The sequence below is a fragment of the Saimiri boliviensis genome, chromosome 2, assembly GCF_048565385.1.
Source record: "Saimiri boliviensis isolate mSaiBol1 chromosome 2, mSaiBol1.pri, whole genome shotgun sequence".
NCBI classification, from domain to species: Eukaryota; Metazoa; Chordata; class Mammalia; order Primates; family Cebidae; genus Saimiri; species Saimiri boliviensis.
The window spans coordinates 75,482,684-75,502,606 of record NC_133450.1 but is presented as its reverse complement, the minus strand read 5'-3'; the positions used below and the strand labels follow the sequence as shown (position 1 = coordinate 75,502,606).

Sequence of the window (19,923 nt, the reverse complement as noted above, 5' to 3'; positions counted from 1 at the left end):
TTGCCCTTTTTTGGGTCTCATTATCATATTGGGATAGTATCGCCTATCTCATAGGGTGGTTGCGAGGGTTAAACAAAGTAATGCTTATAAAGTACTTGACCCATAGTGACTGTCTAATTAAAGTGTTATTATCAATATGAAGGGTGACTGAGAAAATTTCTTGGAGCACCTGGATTCCAGGTACATGGCATTTGTCATAGTGTTAATATATTTCCTCAATCTTAAAATGTGCTTTTAAAATATTTTAATATTATTGCAGTAAAAATGCTTATTTAAGCCAATGAGTACATTTAATGTAGCAGATAGTGTTTCTTTCCTGAATAACTGTTATTCTTTCAATTGAGAAAATAAGGTATTGTGTGTGTGGCTTAATATATTTAATACATGATTTATATCATATGGGTTGGCATTAGGTAGGTAGCTCACTCAATACAAAGAGCTAGTAACTCACTATTCACTGTAGTGATTAGAGGTTTTTTTTTTTTTGCTGTAGTTATTTGTTTTGAATTATTATATGTTTCAATATAAAATAGCATTTATAAAATAGATAATGCTTTGATTGATAATGTAAGGATTTGCACAAAAGATAGAAGGCATGTTTTCTCAGTGTCATTTACAAGATTTTAAGTTGATTCACATAGCGTCTATTCAGTTTCTGGAATATCCTATGAAATACATAATTCTGGAAGATTTTTTTTTTTTTTTGAGACGGAGTTTCGCTCTTGTTGCCCAGGCTGGAGTGCAATGGCGCCATCTTGGCTCACCGCAACCTCCGCCGCCCAAGTTCAGGCAATTCTCCTGCCTCAGCCTCCTGAGTAGCTGGGACTACAGGCGTGCACCACCATGCCCAGCTAATTTTTTTGTATTTTTAGTAGAGACGGGGTTTCACCATGTTGGCCAGAATGGTCTCGATCTCTTGACCTCGTGATCCACCTGCCTCAGCCTCCCAAAGTGCTGGGATTATAGGCGAGAGCCACCGCGTCTGGCCTCTGGAAGATTTCATGATGAAGAATACCTGAAATCTTCTCTACTGAAGGTTAAAAATCTTCGGTAAAAAACATAAGGTTAAAAACCTTATATTTTACAATTTGTTTTTATATTTACTTGTAACTTGTATCTTCGATACTTATAGGACTGGTTTAACTTCTTGTGAAAAGTCTATTTTTGGTAGGTAGTAATGAGACTTTTCCCTCAATTTTTATAGGTTATTTGGCTGTTTCCTTATTTCTACATGAAAGTCATGAATTATTGCTTCTCCTCGTGAATACAGTTGTAAAGGTATTGTATTGTATTTTGGTTAATATGAAGTCATAATTCTTGCCAGCCCCTGACATTTCTCCTCAATTATATTTAATTAGGTAATATTAGAAGAAAGTGGGCTTACAGAATGGGCTTAGAAAAATCTTTTAGATCAGTTTCTGCATTTATAAAATGTAGTTAAATAATAGAACTTACAGAGTTGTGAGGATTAAATGAAACACTATGTGAAATAGTAGCTGCTGCTCTTGTTATAATTTCATTTTAAAACACAGAGTTAGAATTAGAGTTCAGGGCTCTAAGCTTTTAGTTTAGGTATACTTTCCATGCTGTTATCTTTTTTCCTAGGATCTGTCCTAATGGGAGATAAACTGAGGAATTGAAGTCTTTAAAATTTAAAAAGTCATGTAAAGAAAAAATAAGATGTAATCAAGTAACTGAAATGTAGAGATAATAAAAACAATTCACACAGTGTTTTCTGTTACACTGCTAAATCAGAAGGATAATGAGATGTAATTGATTTGTTAGCTTTTTATTTTGTGTCAGTTTTTTGATACATGAGAAAGAAAACAATATTTTCTGAACTTTAAGTCATATACTATATTAAGGTTACTAGTAGGTTAAATTTTTTCCAAACTTAGAAAACATATTTTAGGTTCTATTAGAATGGTTTATAAACCATATGCACAGATAAGTATATATGAATGTGTGTATTTTATTGTGAGTATTCCAGAATCACTTCCGTTGAAACTCATATTATTGTTGATTAATAAGAAAAACTCATAAAATTGTTTTATTATTGATTTAGAAAAGTTTTAAAGGCTATAATAAAGGAGGCTACTTTGGTTTGTATCAGAAATTTTGTATCAGTTGCTTTTTGGCTTTATTTCTCTACTGACTCTATTAAGGCAAATAAAACGAATAGGAGCATTCCAATAAAATATTCCATAAGTCTAGATATACAAATTAATTATAAATAGCACAAAATTACGAAGTATATAGGACTATTACAGTGTTGAATTTGCCATTCCTAGTTCCAGTATTTACACTGAATGTTTTCTTTGTTTAATGTTTTGTCAGGACCTGCAGAGCACTAACCTAGTAGAAGTGTGTATGGCACTTACAGTTGTTAGCCAGATTTTCCCCCGAGAAATGATTCCAGCTGTTCTTCCGTTAATAGAAGATAAACTTCAACATTCTAAGTAAGTAAATTCTTTTGGGATAGGTGTCTACACCATATATTTCAAAATAGAAGTTTATACCAGAAAATTTATTATAACTTCAGTGCTACCAGGATAGAGGTTATTCTTTGAGTGCTAGAAATAATACAAACATCTTCAGTAGGATCATCTTTATTTTTATGTGGGTTTAGGGAAATGGTAGGCAGCTTTCTAAAGTTAAAAGAGACAGTGAGACCTAGTGTCCAGGAATCCTTGGCTTTCCTTCCAGTTCTACCACTAATGAGCAGTTTTTCCTTGGCTATATGGGGTTGGTTGAAGCTCCTTAGTTCTCCCAAAGTTGTTTTCGGGATAAAGTGAAATAATGAAAAACATATGGAGATTGTGCAAGTGTTGTGAATGCAAACCTTCAGTGTAGTGGAAAGATGCTTTTTCTATCGAAACCACAGCATTTAAATTCCATTTTAGAGTAGAATGTATCCAAATAAACTTAATTTACCTTGTCGTATTTTGCTAATCTTCTCTTCTAAGTGTCCTTAACTGTTTCCTTATCAGGTTGACTGACTTGTTTACCATATTTGGAATTATTTTTTTTTTTTTTTTTTTTTTTTTTTTTTTTGAGATGGAGTTTCGCCCTTGTGACCCAGGCTGGAGTGCAATGGCGCGATCTCGGCTCACCGCAACCTCTGCCTCCTGGGCTCAGGCAATTCTCCTGCCTCAGCCTCCTGAGTAGCTGGGATTACAGGCACGTGCCACCATGCCCAGCTAATTTTTTGCACTTTTTAGTAGAGACGGGGTTTCACCATGTTGACCAGGATGGTCTCGATCTCTCGACCTCGTGATCCACCCGCCTCGGCCTCCCAAAGTGCTGGGATTACAGGCTTGAGCCACCGCGCCCGGCTTGGAATTATTAATATTTTATTTTTGACTAAACCCCTTTATGTCATAATTTTTAAAGTTGGAAAAGGTTTGCAGTCATTTTCTTTTGTGATTATGGTATGTCAGTTATATATTCTTGATAAAGATTTTTTTTTGTTACTCATAGAACTTTTATATGCTTTAAGTCAGTTGCTTTTTTTTTTTTTTTTTTTTTTTTCTGAGATGGAGTTTTGCTCTTGTTGCCCAGGCTGGAGTGCCATGCCTCTGCCTCTCGGGTTCAAGTGATTCTCCTTCCTCAGCCTTCCAAGTATCTGGGATTACAGGCATGCACCACCACCTTCTGCTAATTTTGTATTTTTGGTAGTGATGGGGTTTCTTCATTTTGGTCAGGCTAGTCTCGAACTCTGAACCTCAGGTGATCTGCCCACCTTGGGCTCCTGAAGTGTTGGGAGTCACCAAGCCCAGCCAAGTCAGTATTTTTAATGTTCTCAGATTGCAAAATGTTGTCTTATAGATTGTATTCTTTAAGAAATATTGGATCATGAATCTTCCAGCTAAAATGATGGCTTTTACTAAGAATTATAGAATAGCTTCATAGATCTTTCAGACTTTATGTATTGTATGTCATATCTGTGTTTAGAACAAAGGGTAATTATAGACAATTAAAAAAGAAATAAAATATTAACTTTTTCTTTTTTGAGACAGAGTGTTTTGCTTTGTGGACCAAGCTGAAGTACAGTGGCATGATCTCGGCTCACTGCAACCTCCACCTCCTGGGTTCAAGCAATTCTGCCTCAGCCTCCAGAGTAGCTGGGATTACTGGCGCATGCCACCCTGCCCAGCTAATTTTTGTATTTCTTTTGGTAGAGACAGGGTTTCACTAGGTTGGCCAGGCTGGTCTTGAACTCCTGACCTTGTGATCCTCCCGCCTCGGCCTCCCAAAGTGCTGGGATTACAGGCTGAGCCACCACACCTGGCCAATATTAGCTTTTTAAAAGATATTTTTATGGTAATCTAATTATAGCAGCAGCATATTTTTAGTTAACTTTTGCTTACCACCACTTTTGTGGTGACTTTACTTACTGACTGTTTGTATCAAATCCCCCTGAAAATTGAAAGGTCCCTTTTCATTTTTTCCTTTGTTGCTTCCTATTTAGTCTAATTTAAAGTCCTGGCTAGAGTTTAGACTTTTTGAAACTCTGCTTCTGCAGTTATGGCCATACTTAGCCCCATGCTTGGAAGTAAAGAGCTGAAGAATATGGGACAGAGGTATAGGTAAGCCAGCAGATGTTACAAAGAATATGTGAAACAAGGCTCAAATTCAACTTTTGAATCCCATGCTGTATTTCAGCATACCAACCCCACAGCCTAAATCTAGGTCTCTTATATTCTGTTAGTACCTACCACCACTGGAGGCCAGGCCTGTGGATTCCTGGGCCTATTCTGACTTTGTGTTTCTTTTTTCCTCATCTCATTTACCTATTCTTTCCCAGAATTAATGTCAGTTAACACCCAATGGCAATACATTGGGATGTGGCTTGCATTCACTACAGTATTAATACTAATAGTAAATCTGTTGTTAATCTGGCTTTCCTTTTTTTTTTTCTTTTTGTAAAAATAGTTTTCCATCATGGCATAGCTTGCCTAGGAAGTTGTTTATTAATAGAATTTCTATGACCATTTATTAAGAATCTTATAAAAGGTGTTCTTGAGTAGAACACAAAAGATTGCACTGAATATTCTCAGTCTTGAGATTCTATAATAGGAATATCTGTTAAGGAACCCTCAAAGTAAATACTTCACTTTTGTGATGTTTGCTGCTATTCTGAGCCCTGCCAGCATAGTCTGCAAATAAGAGATATGTAGAAATAGACAATTAACAAGGAAGAAGCTTCCTTGGAAACTACATCGTGAACATAGGATGGCATTTCTTTATTTTTGTTTCTGTGTGCTAGACGTAATCTGCTACAGATGAAGTATAAGACTAGTATATACTTTTCCTCTTTATGATCATTAGGTTTTGAAACAGATTAACCGGGCAAGGAAAGGAGTAACATCTTTTTATTCCATGTGTGTCCTTGTATTCCTTCCCTCTGTCCTCCAAAGTATTTTGAGTCTGCTATCCAGTGATTAAAAAAATAATAATAAAAATAAAATAGAAAGCTATTTTAGAACGAAAATGTTAATGAGTTTTTTCTTTTCTTTTTGTTTTTTCGAGACAGTCTTGCTCTGTCACGCAGGCTGTAGTATGGTGGCACCATCTTGGCTCACTGCAACTTCTGCCTCCCAGATTCAAGCGATTCTTGTGCCTCAGTTACCCAAGTAGCTGGGACTACAGGTGTGCACCACCACACCTGGCTAATTTTTGTATTTGTAGGAAAAACAGGGTTTCGCCGTCTTGGCCAGGATCGTTTTTAACTCCTGGCTTCAAGTGATCCATCCACCTTGGCCTCCCAAAGTCCTGGATTACAGGCCAAAGATTTTTAAATACTAATAAAGAGACTTTAATATTACTAGCTGAAATTACCTATTACTTACTTAAACTTACTGTTGACTTTTTTTTTTTCTTTTTCTCTGAGACGGAGTTTCGCTCTTGTTACCCAGGCTGGAGTGCAATGGCGCAATCTCAGCTCACCGCAACCTCCGCCTCCTGGGTTCAGGCAATTCTCCTGCCTCAGCCTCCTGAGTAGCTGGGATTACAGGCACACGCCACCATGCCCAGCTAATTTTTTGTATTTTTTAGTAGAGACGGGGTTTCACCATGTTGACCAGGATGGTCTCAATCTCTTGACCTCGTGATCCGCCCACCTCGGCCTCCCAAAGTGCTGGGATTACAGGCTTGCGCCACTACGCCCGGCCACTGTTGACTTTTTTTAATTTTTAGAGATATGTCTTTTAAAAATAAATAAATTTATTCTTCTTGTTTTTTTTGTTTCTCAAAAGTATTATATGCTTGTTACAAAAAAAAAAAAAAAAAAAAAAAAAGAATTCCCTAACTGGATATGTATATAATATGGGCAGTTAAAGTTTTGAGACCTTACTTCTTAGAGGTAATCACTTTTATAATTTAGTATATTAGAAAATAGAAAACAAACAAACAAACAAAAAAACAAACAAAAGAAAATAAATGAAGAGCAAATGCATGATTCTCTCTTTCTTTGTAGATTAAGATAAGGAGTCAGTATTTTGAAATCAGCTGGCCCATAATCTTTCAAAGTAAATACTCGACGATTCAGATTGCCTAACAAGGTTTCATTTTTTTGTCTTTAGGGAGATTATACGAAGAAAAGCTGTTCTGGCATTATACAAATTCCATCTCATTGCTCCTAATCAAGTACAACATATTCATATTAAGTTTCGGAAAGCACTTTGTGACAGAGATGTTGGAGTCATGGCTGCTTCCTTGCATATATACCTTAGAATGATTAAGGTAAGTTGGAGATTTTAGCAAGTACTGAGTAGTTACCAGTAGAAAAATACAGTTATGGAATTTAAAGGAAACTTTGTTATTTTGGTAAAATGCTTAGTTAACATTTTATGATTTTATTATATTTATTTTTAATTAGTAATTTTGCAAGTTGTTGATAGCATGAGTTGTAGGCACATTACAGGATTAGTTTTTTTTTTAGTGCCTAAAATTTTTTGATGTTACTAAACAGGTAGGGAAAAATGGTAGCTATGGAAGCTGTCTTAAGTTTGCAGATTTGTGTTTTCTCAAGGAGTAATTCTCTTTTATGTAGCTTCGTGGGATGCATAACAGTTTATAGAAATAAGGAGAACCAGTGGGGTTGTGCAAGCTACAGACTGTAGTGTTGACTCCATATATTGACACTGTACCATATGAGGAAAAAGGATTGAATGCTATAGTAAAACACTTTTCTAAATGGCGATGATGGATTTATACTAATTCAGCCTTAGTGTATTGCCTGAAACCATTTATGTTCAAGTATACATATTTGCAGTGAATTTCATGGCACCTATTATAACAAAATAAAATATACTGTTGAACTCATTTAAAGTTATATTGTTTTTTATGTATTGCGTTTTAAAATAGTACAGTTTAGATATTCAATACTAAATTTTATTTTTGCCCTAACATTTTGTAAAATTTGAAAGAACCTTATTTCCCTTTTAAAAATTTGCCCTTGATACATAATAAAAATTAGAATATTAGGCGCCGGGCGCGGTGGCTCAAGCCTGTAATCCCAGCACTTTGGGAGGCCGAGGCAGGTGGATCACGAGGTCAAGAGATCGAGACCATCCTGGCCAACATGGTGAAACCCCGTCTCTACTAAAAATGCAAAAAAATTAGCTGGGCATGGTGGCGCGTGCCTGTAATCCCAGCTACTCAGGAGGATGAGGCAGGAGAATTGCCTGAGCCTAGGAGGCTAAGGTTGCGGTGAGCCGAGATCGTGCCATTGCACTCCAGCCTGGCTAACTAGAGTGAAACTCCGTCTCAAAAAAAAAAAAAAAAAAAAAAAATTAGAATATTAGAATAAAGAATCTAATGTTTCTTTTAAGGAGTATGTATCTAATTTCCCCAGTCCAAAAGATTACTCAGATAGATAATCAAGGCATATTCCTTCAGAAACAAGTATTTTTAGGTACTGAATGGCTAATTAATTTTTAATTGGCAGGCACAGTGATTTTGGGGACTTTTAATGTTTAAGTAGTCTTGGCTGTGCTCTTCTACCCAGAACAAATTTAACTCATTTACATGTGAAGTCTTTTGGAAACAGAGACTGCAAACAGGCCTTGATTTTCATCCAAAGGCAGAGGTACTACTGTCCTTTTACAGTATGCCATTTCTTTTTACTTTTTGTTTTAATTGCTGGTATTGGCTATTAAGGATTCTATCTAAGATGCAATTATAAGAACTTTTGAAATGTGATTAAACTAATGGGGGAAAATGTAGGGAATGGTGGAAACTTTTCTGGGATGATTCAGCTTTGGGTTCATTAGCCAGAGGAATTTTATCATGGAAGAAATTATACGTATTAGAGCACTTTCATTAAATATGAACATAAATTTAAGCATGTATTAAGTTAGGTTCTATATGACATTTCACCCAGGTCTATTTATATTTAGTAAGATATTACTAACAAAGTGTTTTTTTTTTTTTTTGGCGGGGGATGTAGGAGAATTCGTCTGGATATAAAGACTTGACTGGGAGTTTTGTAACCATTTTGAAGCAAGTAGTTGGAGGAAAGCTCCCCGTAGATTTCAATTACCACAGTGTGCCAGCACCATGGTTACAAATTCAGCTCTTGAGAATACTAGGACTTCTAGGAAAAGATGATCAAAGGTAAACTATTCTTATAAGTTTGCTTAATGACCCCATATCAGAAGATAGGCTTAGACGTTAGTTTCCTAGTGGTTTAATGATAAACCAGATTCTTCCAATGTTTAATTGGCTTAATAGTCATAAAATTAGCCATTATAAGAAGCACATAAATGCTTTCAGGTTGCTGGGATAATCCTAGCTCTCTCCTTATCCTAATTGTACCCTTCATGAAAGGTACCTATGAAATGCCATCTCCTCTGTGAAGCTTTCACGATTGTTCTAGTTCAGGGGTCAGGAAACTTTTTCTGCAAAGGGCCAGATAATAAATATTTTAGGCTTTGTGGGCCATATGTTGCCTTTTGCATGTATTCAACTCTGCTATTATAGCATGAAAGCAGCCACAGATAGAACATAAATGAGTTAGCAAGGCTGTATTTAAAAGAAGCCTTTTTATGGACCTTAAAACTTGAATCTCATATAATTGGAACATCATAAAGTATTATTCTTTTAATTTTTTTCCAACTATTTCAAAATATAAAATCTCTTCTTAGCTTGAAGCCATACTAAACTAGGCATCTGGCCAGATTTGGCCTATGGGCTGTAGTTTGTCGCTAGTTGGTTGTGAGTGTGTCACCTTTTTAATTCATTTACCTTAATTATTCTTTTAGCCAATAACTTAAACTATTCATGTGTATCTTTCCAACTATATATGTGTGTGTGTGTATATATATATTTTTTTTCAATTTTGCCTTTTTTTTTTTTTCCCTGAGACTAAGTCTTGCTCTGTCACCTAGGCTGGAGTGCAGTGGTGAGATCTTGGCTCATTGCAACCTCCACTTCTCAGATTCAAGAGATTTTCTCACCACAGTCTCCCAAGTAGCTGGGATTATAGGCACGTGCCACCATGCCCAGCTAATTTTTATACTTTTAATAGAAACGGGTTTTACCATGTTGGCCAGGTTAGTCTCAAACTCCTGACCTCAGATGATCCACCCACCTCAGCCTTCCAAAGTGCTGGGATTATAGGCATGAGCCACCGCACCGGCCTCAGTTTTGCCATACTTTTTCAAACTGACAAACTTTCAAAGTTCCAAAGACAGTACAAGGAGCTCCCTTATACCCTGCGCCTAGATTCATTAATTTATTTGCATTGATTATATCATTCTCATTCTCTGTGTGTGCACGTGTGTGTGCATTTGCATATGTACATATATATTATTTTATTTAAAAAACTGTTTCTGAATTGCTTGAGAGCAAGTCTTAAGATTTTAGTTCCCTTGAGAGCAAGGACCTTGGCTAGAGTTCCTGATATGTTTCTGTCTTAAGAAAATATTTGCTAATTAGTGTTCTGATTTTATGAGTATTGTTTCCCTTTTGTGTAGTAGGGTACCTTTGTATTCTGACTCTTTATCCTGGCTTTACAAGGGGACCATTCTTTAGGCTTTTGCTCCTAGAAATCAACTTCATCTCAGAATCCATTTGCCTATGAGCTCCTGACCAGCAGTAATTGAGCTACTTCACTCTTAGTATTACAGTGTTACTTTTTTTTTTTTTTTTTTTTTTTTTTTTGGAGACAGAGTTTCGCTCTTGTTACCCAGGCTGGAGTGCAATGGCGCGATCTCGGCTCACCGCAACCTCTGCCTCCTGGGTTCAGGCAATTCTCCTGCCTCAGCCTCCTGAGTAGCTGGGATTACAGACATGCACCACCATGCCCAGCTAATTTTTTTTTTTTTGTATTTTTAGTAGAGACAGGGTTTCACCATGTTGACCAGGATGGTCTCGATCTCTTGACCTCGTGATCCACCTGCCCTGGCCTCCCAAAGTGCTGGGATTACAGGCTTGAGCCACTGCACCCGGCCCTTACAGTGTTACTTTTTTATGTGTTTATGAATCTCAACTCCTGATTGAAACTTGGAGTAAAAACCTAAGGTGATGGAGCAGGCACACACATTAGAAATCATTGTCTTAATTATATTTTATTTTATATCATGCCACCCTATCCTAACATGAAGTTGTAGTTGGAGATGACTGGAATTATGTTTTAAAACTATGAATTTTATATTAATGCATTAGATCTTACTTCTCTAAAAAGACTTAATGCCATCCATTTTTATCAGGAAGTAATAAATAAATGAATCTATTTATTAAATTTATTAACTATCTTCCTTTCTCTTGCCTTTGTGGATAAATTTGGATAATACATACACACAGAGATGAGTAAGGTAGTCCTTACCTTCACAGCACTCAGGTGACCAGTAATTAGGCTGAGTTATGAATAGAGTGGAACTTTCTTATAATGTTATGGAACATTAGAATGTTTTCTCTTTTTTGTACCAACTCTGATGAGATTTTATTTTATCATAAATCTTATATTTTGTGGGACATTATTAATGTAGCAAAGTAAAAAATTAAGTTATAACCAGATTCTAAAGTATTTAATTGAAAAAACCAACTTACTGGAAAAGTCTGTTATATTTATGGTCATTTATATCTCTTTGAATATTTTCTTGTGTTTTGTAGCATTGTGCTTCTTAGATGATTAGCATTTAGCTTGATCTTGTTCACAAATATTTCTTTATTTCATGTGGTTAATTATGACTCATGCCAGGTATTAGCTTTTAAAATTGAGAAACTATAGGTACAATATTACCGAATTTTGGGTGGGGGGGGCAGGGAAGAATTGGTAATGTCTGCTGTATGGTTATCTTCTGAGGAAGAAATGCTTATACAGTAAAATGAAGGATTTAGAATGTGGTTCTGGATTCTAAATTATTGGATGTTTATACTTCAGTTAAGACAGATTAAAAATACATGCACTTAACATTGAACTTTCTAGCTGTATATTTGGAAAAAACATTTTTTGAAGGAGATGTAATGCTATATAGCCCAAATTATTTTGATATTTTGATATTGTTTTTTATTTTATGACACAGTTTCTCTGCAAGACCACTGTATGTATCCTATGTTGCTGTTATTATTTTTTTTCTGTTAGTGCTTTTTGAATTTATGAAACATGCAAAATACTAGCTGAGAAGCTATAGCTTTTTCACACTGGCCTCTTGGAGAGGATGTTTTTCTAGCAAGTGTGCAGGCAGAGTGCTAGGGCTCCATAAACACTGCACTTTTTTTTTTTTTTTTTTTTGCAGTATCTTCCTCGTCACAGTTATTGTTACTGTAATCAGTGACCATAAAGACATATGAATGGTACAAACCCACAGTATATTTTTTTTGTATTTTATGTAAATGTAAGTAAGAATTTTCTTTCTGAAGAACCTAGTTTCTGCTCAAGGAAAGACTAGTATTTGTATACTTTTTAATAGTATTTGATTAAAATACAGATAATATACTAACTGGAATAATATGGATATATGAAGTGTTACTAGAGTAACTTAGAAATATTCTATTGAAAGGAAATTATAAAATGTAGTATGTTCAATCAAATAAAAACTTGGTTTGTAAACTAGGCACAGTGAGGAAAGAGTTGATTGACATACATACCTCATTGGCTAACTAGTCAACTTTGATAAAGTATAAAGTTTAGCTCATGAAAAAGAGCAGACCTTTTAAGAAGTGAAATTTCCATAACTTAATCATAAAATGAATTTCTTTCACTTCTCTTCTGTAGATCCTCAGTTTTAAAGAGAAGTTTGAAAAACTATGTTTTATTGGTTAGAATACTATAATTCTACTGCAAATAAAATATCTTTTAAACAGGACAAGTGAATTAATGTATGATGTTCTTGATGAATCCCTACGAAGAGCCGAGTTAAATCACAATGTCACATATGGTAGGTAATATATGTAAATGTTACTCTAATGACTGACAGTGTTCTTTAGTTTGCAGTTATATCTGTGTTAGAATACTATAAATTCCAGTAGAATTTTATAAATTGATTTTAAGATAGTTCTTTGGGTTATTATTTTTTCAATGTACACATTTAATTACTGATATAGATAGGAGTAATTTGAACTCATGGCATGTTCTAAATTTTGACCTAAGTTTATTATTATAATTGTCTGAATTGAAAACACATATCAAGTATCTAATTGATTGTGAAGATAACTCCATAGATTGTTCCATACTTGGTAAAAATTTACAGTATTCAAAGACAGTTCTAAAATAAAGGAATTGACTATTTGTCAGATATTTTATTAAATTTCTGTTGTCAGGCCCTAGGCAAGATACTTAGAATACAGCAGTGAAGGCTGAGCATAGTGGCTCATGCCTGTAATCCTAGCACTTTCGGAGGCCAAGGTGGGGCGGATCACCTGAGTTTGGGAGTTCGAGATCAGCCTGAGTAACTTGCATAAATGCCACCTCTACTGAAAATAAAAAAATTAGCCAGGTATGGTGACACATGCCTGTGTCCCCAGCTACTCAGGAGGCTGAGGCAGCAGAATCGCTTGAACCTGGGAGTCGGAGATTGCAGGGAGCTGAGATCATGCCATTGCACTCCAGCCTGGGCACCAAAAGCAAAATCTGTCTTTAAAAAAAAAAAAAAAAAAATACAGCATTGAATAAAACATTATTATGGGGCTTATAAACTAGATGTATGGATATTGATAGGTGTTGTTAGCATTACAAAAGAGATTGTAGGGTGTGGTAGAATATAGCAGCTAGTCTAGGTGAGGGGAAGAATGAAGAAGGTTTTCCTGAGAAAGTAATATCTGTGAAGACATCTGAAGGATGAGTAGGATATAGATAGGAATATATAGATGTTGAATAATAGTATCCTATTTTGTAGAGAGACAATAGTTATACAATTTAAAAATTAGTAATAGGAGATAAGAGTAAGTTGGGGGAAGAGGGTAGAAAACTGAGAAAGTAACTAAAAAAACTTCCAGTTTTAACAGCCAGTGGGAGGAGCTATTCTTTTTGATCAGCCTGAGAGAGCTCAGTGAGGAAATTGAGATTTTTGGAGCTATTTAAAATGTAGAAGTAGAATAGTTTGAATTTTGTATGCTCTGGAGGAAAGCAGTAGAAGAGGCACTGAGAGGTGTAACTCAAATGAGAATTCATTTCTTAATCTGGCAAAATACCATGAAGTAGGAGACGAAAAGCATTCCTTTTTCTTTCAGTTAGTTAACCTGTGGATTTTTTTTTTTTTTTTTTTGAAATGGAGTTTCAAAAACTGTTGCCCAGGCTGGAGTGCAATGGCGCATTCTTGGCTCACCGCAACCTCCGCCTCCTGGGTTCAAGCAATTCTCCTGTCTCAGCCTCCCAAGTAGCTTGGATTACAGGCATGTGCTACCACGTCTGGCTAATTTTTTTTGCATTTTTAGTAGAGACAGGGTTTCACCATGTTGGCCAGGATGAGTCTCGATCTCTTGACCTCGTGATCCACCTGCCTCAGCCTCCCAAAGTGCTAGGAATACAGGCGTGAGCCACTGCACCCACCCGGCCTAACCTGTGGATCTTTAAGAACAATGGTTATAGAAGCATAGGTTAGACTGGAGTACAGAATTTGAATTAGTTTAACTGAAATAAAAAGTGCTTGACAAAGATGCAGTACGAATAAGGAGAAAGGATTGTGTGTATGAAACTAATATAAGAAAAATAATGCACATGGTAGTGAATTGTTATAGTAAACTTTGAAGGATAGATTTATGTTTTGCATATATGAATGATAATTAAGGCAATAAGGATGCTTTATTAATTTGTTCAGCCAGCATTTATTGAGTGCCTGTGAAACAAAAACTTGATTTTGTTTTAAACTAGGTGTAGATTGAGGAAAGAGTTGATTGACTTACTGTATTTCTCCATGCTAAGTGTGGGAGGTAAAGGGAAGAATAAGTTAGACACAGGCCTTGTATAATAAACAGTTGATATTATATAGGTTTCTGCTATGCAGTGAGAGAAAGGAGCCACAGATGTGGCTGACCCTTATTGAAGCAGGTGTTGTTCTGAGAAGATCTAGAAAAGTGTCAGAATTTTTCCAGTAGGTTAAAGTAAGTTAAAATGCTTTGTGACATAACCAGTGTCCAGGATAAGGATTTGAAAGTCTTTCAAGAAATTCTGCTTAAAATTCAATTAAAAATCTGCTTTTTTTTCTTTGCAGAAAGTTTTTTTTTTTTAATTGACATTTCAGCTTTAATTTTTTTATTTTTTTGAATAGGTAATATATGCACATGGGTCAAAATTCAAAAGGTACAAAAGGGTATACAATGAACAGTAAGTGTCCTTTCCACCCTTAACACCCACCACCCAATTCCCTTTCTGGGGGATAACCACTGTTACCTGTTCCTTTTGATTTGGAGAATACTGTATACCTGAGAAAATGTCTTTCAATATTTTCATTAGGACCCTTTTATTAAGATTGCTTGGTGGGGTGCGGTGGCTCACACCTGTAATCCCAGCACCTTGGGAGGCTGAGGTGGGCAGATCACTAGGTCAGGAGTTCAAGAGTTCAAGACCAGCCTGGCCTACATAGTGAAATCTCCTCTCTACTGAAAATACAAAAATTAGCTGGGCATGGTTGCACATTCCTGTAATCCCAGCTACTCGGGAAGCTGAGGCAAGAGCATTGCTTGAACTGAGACCCAGGAGACAGAGGTTGCAGTAAGCTGAGATCACGACACTGTACTCTAGCCTGGGCTACAGAGTGAGACTCTGTCTTAAAAAAAAAAAAATTGCTTGAACCAACATGAGCAGTGTTTCACCTTGCTGCAGAAACCTCATAGTTTCTATTGTTTCATTTCCTTCGTTTAGCTTTTCATTGTGAAGCTTTTCCCTATATCTGTATTGATATAGTTTATAACTTACACTGATATCAGTGGGTAGAGTATTCTCTAGCAATCCTGATATAGATATTTTACTGCTTAAGAATGTTAATTTTAATTGTAAGCCTCGGCCAGGCGTGGTGACTCACGCCTGTAATCCCAGCACTTTGGGAGGCCGAGGCGGGTGAATCACGAGGTCAAGAGATTGAGACCATCCTGGTCAACATGGTGAAACCCCGTCTCTACTGAAAAAAAAAAAAAAAAAAAAAAAATGCAAAAATTAGCTGGGCATGGTGGCGCGTGCCTGTAATCCCAGCTGCTCAGGAGGCTGAGGCAGGAGAATTGCCTGAGCCCAGGAGGCGGAGGTTGCGGTGAGCCAAGATTGCGCCATTGCACTCCAGCCTGGGTAACAAGAGTGAAACTCCATCTAAAAAAAAAAAAAAAATTGTAAGCCTCATAAGGGCAGGGACGGTGTCTCTCTTAATAACCAGCATATCTCAGTAGCTGGCACTTCATTAATAAGCAATATGCTTTAATTGAATTAAAGGAAGATAAAGTTATTTACTTTATCAGTTTCAGTATTCTTTCTATATCCTATTTTTATGGAAGCTCTATTATTACAATTTAGTGTCTAGTCAAGAAATAAATTACATTAAAGACATTTATTGAGTATCTGCTATGTGCCAGGCATTGTATAAAGTGGTGTATAGGGTATGAAAAAGTATATGTAACCTCTGTCTTTAAGAAGTTTATAATATAGTGGAAAGATAACTTGTTCATGAAAGCTTAATACCAGTGTAAGGCAGAATGTGAAGGGATGGTTCAGGGAATAAATGTTATAGGAGTTCAGAGGAAGTAGAGATTATTAAGGGCCTGAGGGCACACATAGGAATTTATTGATTTGATAGGACCCTGAAAGGTAGGTAAGATTTAGATAGGCAGAAGGGAGGTTGAAGGGGCTTTTAGGTAGAAGGAACATGAGAGAAGATATAGACATGGGGCTGTTTAAATACAGTTTCAGAGAACAATGTCTCACCAGTCTGAAAGGGTAATTCATGGTGGGGAGCAGTGGAAAGGCCATATTGTGGAGGACCTCTCATGACAGCCAAATGACTTTGGACTTTGTAAATCTGAAGGTATGGCAGGTTTTTGGATAAGGTACTGATAGCATCAGAACATAATTTTTAGTAAATTAGTAAATTGAAAATTATATAAAATGAAGTACGAAGGACAAAACCATCAAAAGTAGGTAGGTAAAAGTACTTTTCCCTGTTTTTTTTTTTTTTTTTTCTCACTAACTTTACCTAAAACCCTTGGATACTATGCATAAGAAATATAAGACTCAAGAAGGTGGAGAAAAAAAATCAGGCTGGTTCGAGACCTCATGACACAAGGAAAGAGACATGGTGGTGTGTACCCTGGGTTTTCTTTTTGCCTCAGTTACCCCAACTGGATAACAGCCAGCAGTCTGGAAATGCCAATAGACACAGACAAAAACACCCCAAGAAAAGCCTGCCCTCTCTCACCAAAGGACCAAAAAAAAAAAAAAAAAAATTAGCAAGGTAGAAAACTTGTAGACAACAATGCCTCTGTTCTATCCAAGCACTACACAGGAAAAAACTGTGGACCCATCCCCTCTGGCAAAGGCTAAGTTAAAAGCTAGGATTTCCATCCTCACCAGGTGTAAAGAGGTGCCCCCAAACACCCTTCCTGACCCCCTTCTAGAGTGGTGACAGAAGCCCAAGAAGAAGCTGGAATTTTATTGGTACCAGGTGATAAGAAAGGCTCCTTTCTTACACTGTCAGTGGAGGTGACTTGGGAAGTCTGGATTTTTCCCATCTGGGAGTAGGGAGTAATGAGCTACCCTTCCCCTCTTTGCGGCCAGGGTTCAGAGGCGGAGGTGTTAGAGAAAACCTGGTGGACAGTCAGAACTTCCACCCCTGATCAGCAGTAATGAGGCCACTCCCTCATGGTGTCACTGGAGGCCACAAAGGGAGCGGTAATGAGGTACCCCTCTCTCTCCCAGGCAGGGTAGAATCAGAGGATACTCCCATCAGCAATAACCAGGAGCCTCTCCATCCCCAGGTATCAAAGGAGGCAGAATAGAGAGCCTGGATTCCATTCTCGTTGGGTGATACCACCCTCTCTCCTGCCAGAATAATGGCAGTAGATACTTACTTAACTTAATTAAAGTGAAAGTAAACTCTTCTGAGGGATAAGGTGTCAGAATAACTTCACATTTTATTTGAGCATACATAATCCAGCCCAAAATACCTATGATGAAACTGCAGTGTCATGAGTGGTAGAACGTTATTAATTTTTAATTTAATAATATTTACTTTATAGTATTTGAGTTAGTACTAAGAGAATAACCAAGAGTACTTAAGAGTAACCAAGTTCTGTGTTGTATTTTTAAGTTTAGTCCCAAAGTGCTGGGATTACAAGCATGAGCCACCATGTCGCCAGGCATGGTGGCTCATGCCTGTAATCAGCACTTTGGGAGGCTGTGTTGGGTGGATCACATGAGGTCAGGAGTTCGAAACCAGCTTGGCCATCATGGTGAAACCCCATCTCTACTAAAAATACAAAAATTAGCTGGGCATAATGGTACACGCCTGTACTGCCAGCTACTTGGAGGCTGAGGCAGGAGAATCACTTGAACCTGGGAGATGGAGGTTGCACACTCCATCTCAAAAAAAAAAAAAAAATCCTCAGTTGTATTTTACTTCACCTCCACAGAGAGGAGATAGCAGAGTGGCAGCTCTTTCAGTTATGAACTTATATTCAGATATTTGCAAAGTGGGAGAATAAAAGGACTTAGCTCTAGGTGAGAAAATAATTTACAAATCCATTAAATTCATTTTCAGTTCAATTATGCCTAAAGAGAAATAATAAGTGCAATTTTTGAACTATTATTTTTTCCCATATTAGCATCTCAGAAACCTTATGAGCATCTAAATATAAACATTTAAATTTTGGATGAGTAATAGCTGGCTTTTGTTAGTAAAACAATTTGATAGCAAGAGAGTTCTTTTTTTTTTCTTTTTGAGACGGAGTTTCGCTCTTGTTACCCAGGCTGGAGTGCAATGGCGCGATCTCGGCTCACCGCAACCTCCGCCTCCCAGGTTCAGGCAATTCTCCTGCCTCAGCCTCCTGAGTAGCTGGGATTACAGGCACGTGCCACCATGCCCAGCTAATTTTTTTGTATTTTTAGTAGAGACGGAGTTTCACCATGTTGGCCAGGATGGTCTCGATCTCTTGACCTCGTGATCCACCCGCCTTGGCCTCCCAAAGTGCTGGGATTACAGGCTTGAGCCACTGCGCCCGGCCTGAGAGTTCTTAATGGTAGGAAGCTGTAATGAAAAATGTGTGAGTTATGATGGAAAATGGAATATCATCATTTGAAATCTTAGGACTGTCACGGTAGTTAACAGTTCAGCAAACTTTTTCTGAAAAGAGGGCCAGATAGTATACAATTTTAGGCTTTTCAGGTCATGGAGGTTTCTGTTGCATGTTTTCCTTTGTTTTTTGTTTTGTTTTTTATAGCCTTTTAAAAATGTAAAAATTATTCTTAGTTCACAGACCTATAAAAATAGGCTGAAGACTGGATTTAGTGGAAGTCTTTCCATTCCTGCCTTATCTTATTAGTCGATTGACTAAGCCCCTCTTTGTTTAGTTTGTTTAGTTCACAAATCATAAAGCCAACTTTTTTTCATAGCACAAAGAAATTTTATAGCATACCATCTGAATATACAAAGTATCTTTAGTTTCAGATAACTTACTCTGTAGTTTTTCCTTTAAAGTCAGTTCCTTTCTTAAAAAATTAATATTTCTTTTTTTCTGTCTCTATTATGGAAGAGGTTTTAAATTTTTGTCTTTTTTTCTTTCCATGTGAATTTGAGAAAAAGTAAAAGGTTTATAGAAGTTTTTTCCATAAAATTTATTTGTGCATTAATTGATAGGTAACAGTATAAAACATAGTTACTTGAATATTCAGATTATATTTTGTACATAAAAATAATGTCTGGTTATGTTTTAAGCTTTTGGAAACAGAGAAGGAGTGATTGTATCAGGACACTTGATATGCTTCAGCTTGTACTGGAACAGTTTTTAAGTGTTGATTCTGTACCCTAACTGTTCACACTTCTGATACTGTGATTCCATAACCCATAAAGGACTTAATGGCCTCTTAGTGATTTTTCTTTGACCATGGCAGAACTCCAACTCCTTGACTCATGCTTTTTCAAAGAATGTGAAAAAAACTTTAGTGTCCATTTTGATCATTCACTTTGATCATCTGTCATAGTTATCAGACTTTTGGCTGTGTCAGAAAATAAAATTTGAATTCTATCAGAATGTCCAGTAGATTGTTTTATATGCTTTGAGGTAATTTTAAAGAAGAAGTTTGAAGATTTATGATTAGTGTCCGTTATCTTTGAAATAAATATTGGATCATCCTATAAAATGATTATGTTGAAATAAACTATGCTGAAATAAACTGCATATACAGTTTTGGCATGTAGGTAGTAGAAGCTATTTGAGAATAAAGCATTTTAAAGCATTAAAGGAGTATGGGAAATATATTTTTATATAGGAATAATGAAT

The 19,923-nt window shown here is 36.5% G+C and overlaps 1 protein-coding gene across 2 annotated transcripts in view; it reads left to right on the top strand.

Annotated features, from left to right (window-relative positions):
- Window positions 1-19,923, top strand: part of AP4E1 (adaptor related protein complex 4 subunit epsilon 1) — an 89,662-nt gene that overhangs the window by 12,970 nt on the left and 56,769 nt on the right. For both annotated transcript variants that reach the window (XM_074393604.1, XM_074393605.1), the window contains 5 exons: window positions 1,205-1,278; window positions 2,338-2,459; window positions 6,585-6,744; window positions 8,453-8,619; window positions 12,313-12,386. In XM_074393604.1, coding sequence (XP_074249705.1) covers window positions 1,205-1,278; window positions 2,338-2,459; window positions 6,585-6,744; window positions 8,453-8,619; window positions 12,313-12,386 — 597 coding nt within the window. The remainder of the gene's footprint in view (window positions 1-1,204; window positions 1,279-2,337; window positions 2,460-6,584; window positions 6,745-8,452; window positions 8,620-12,312; window positions 12,387-19,923) is intronic.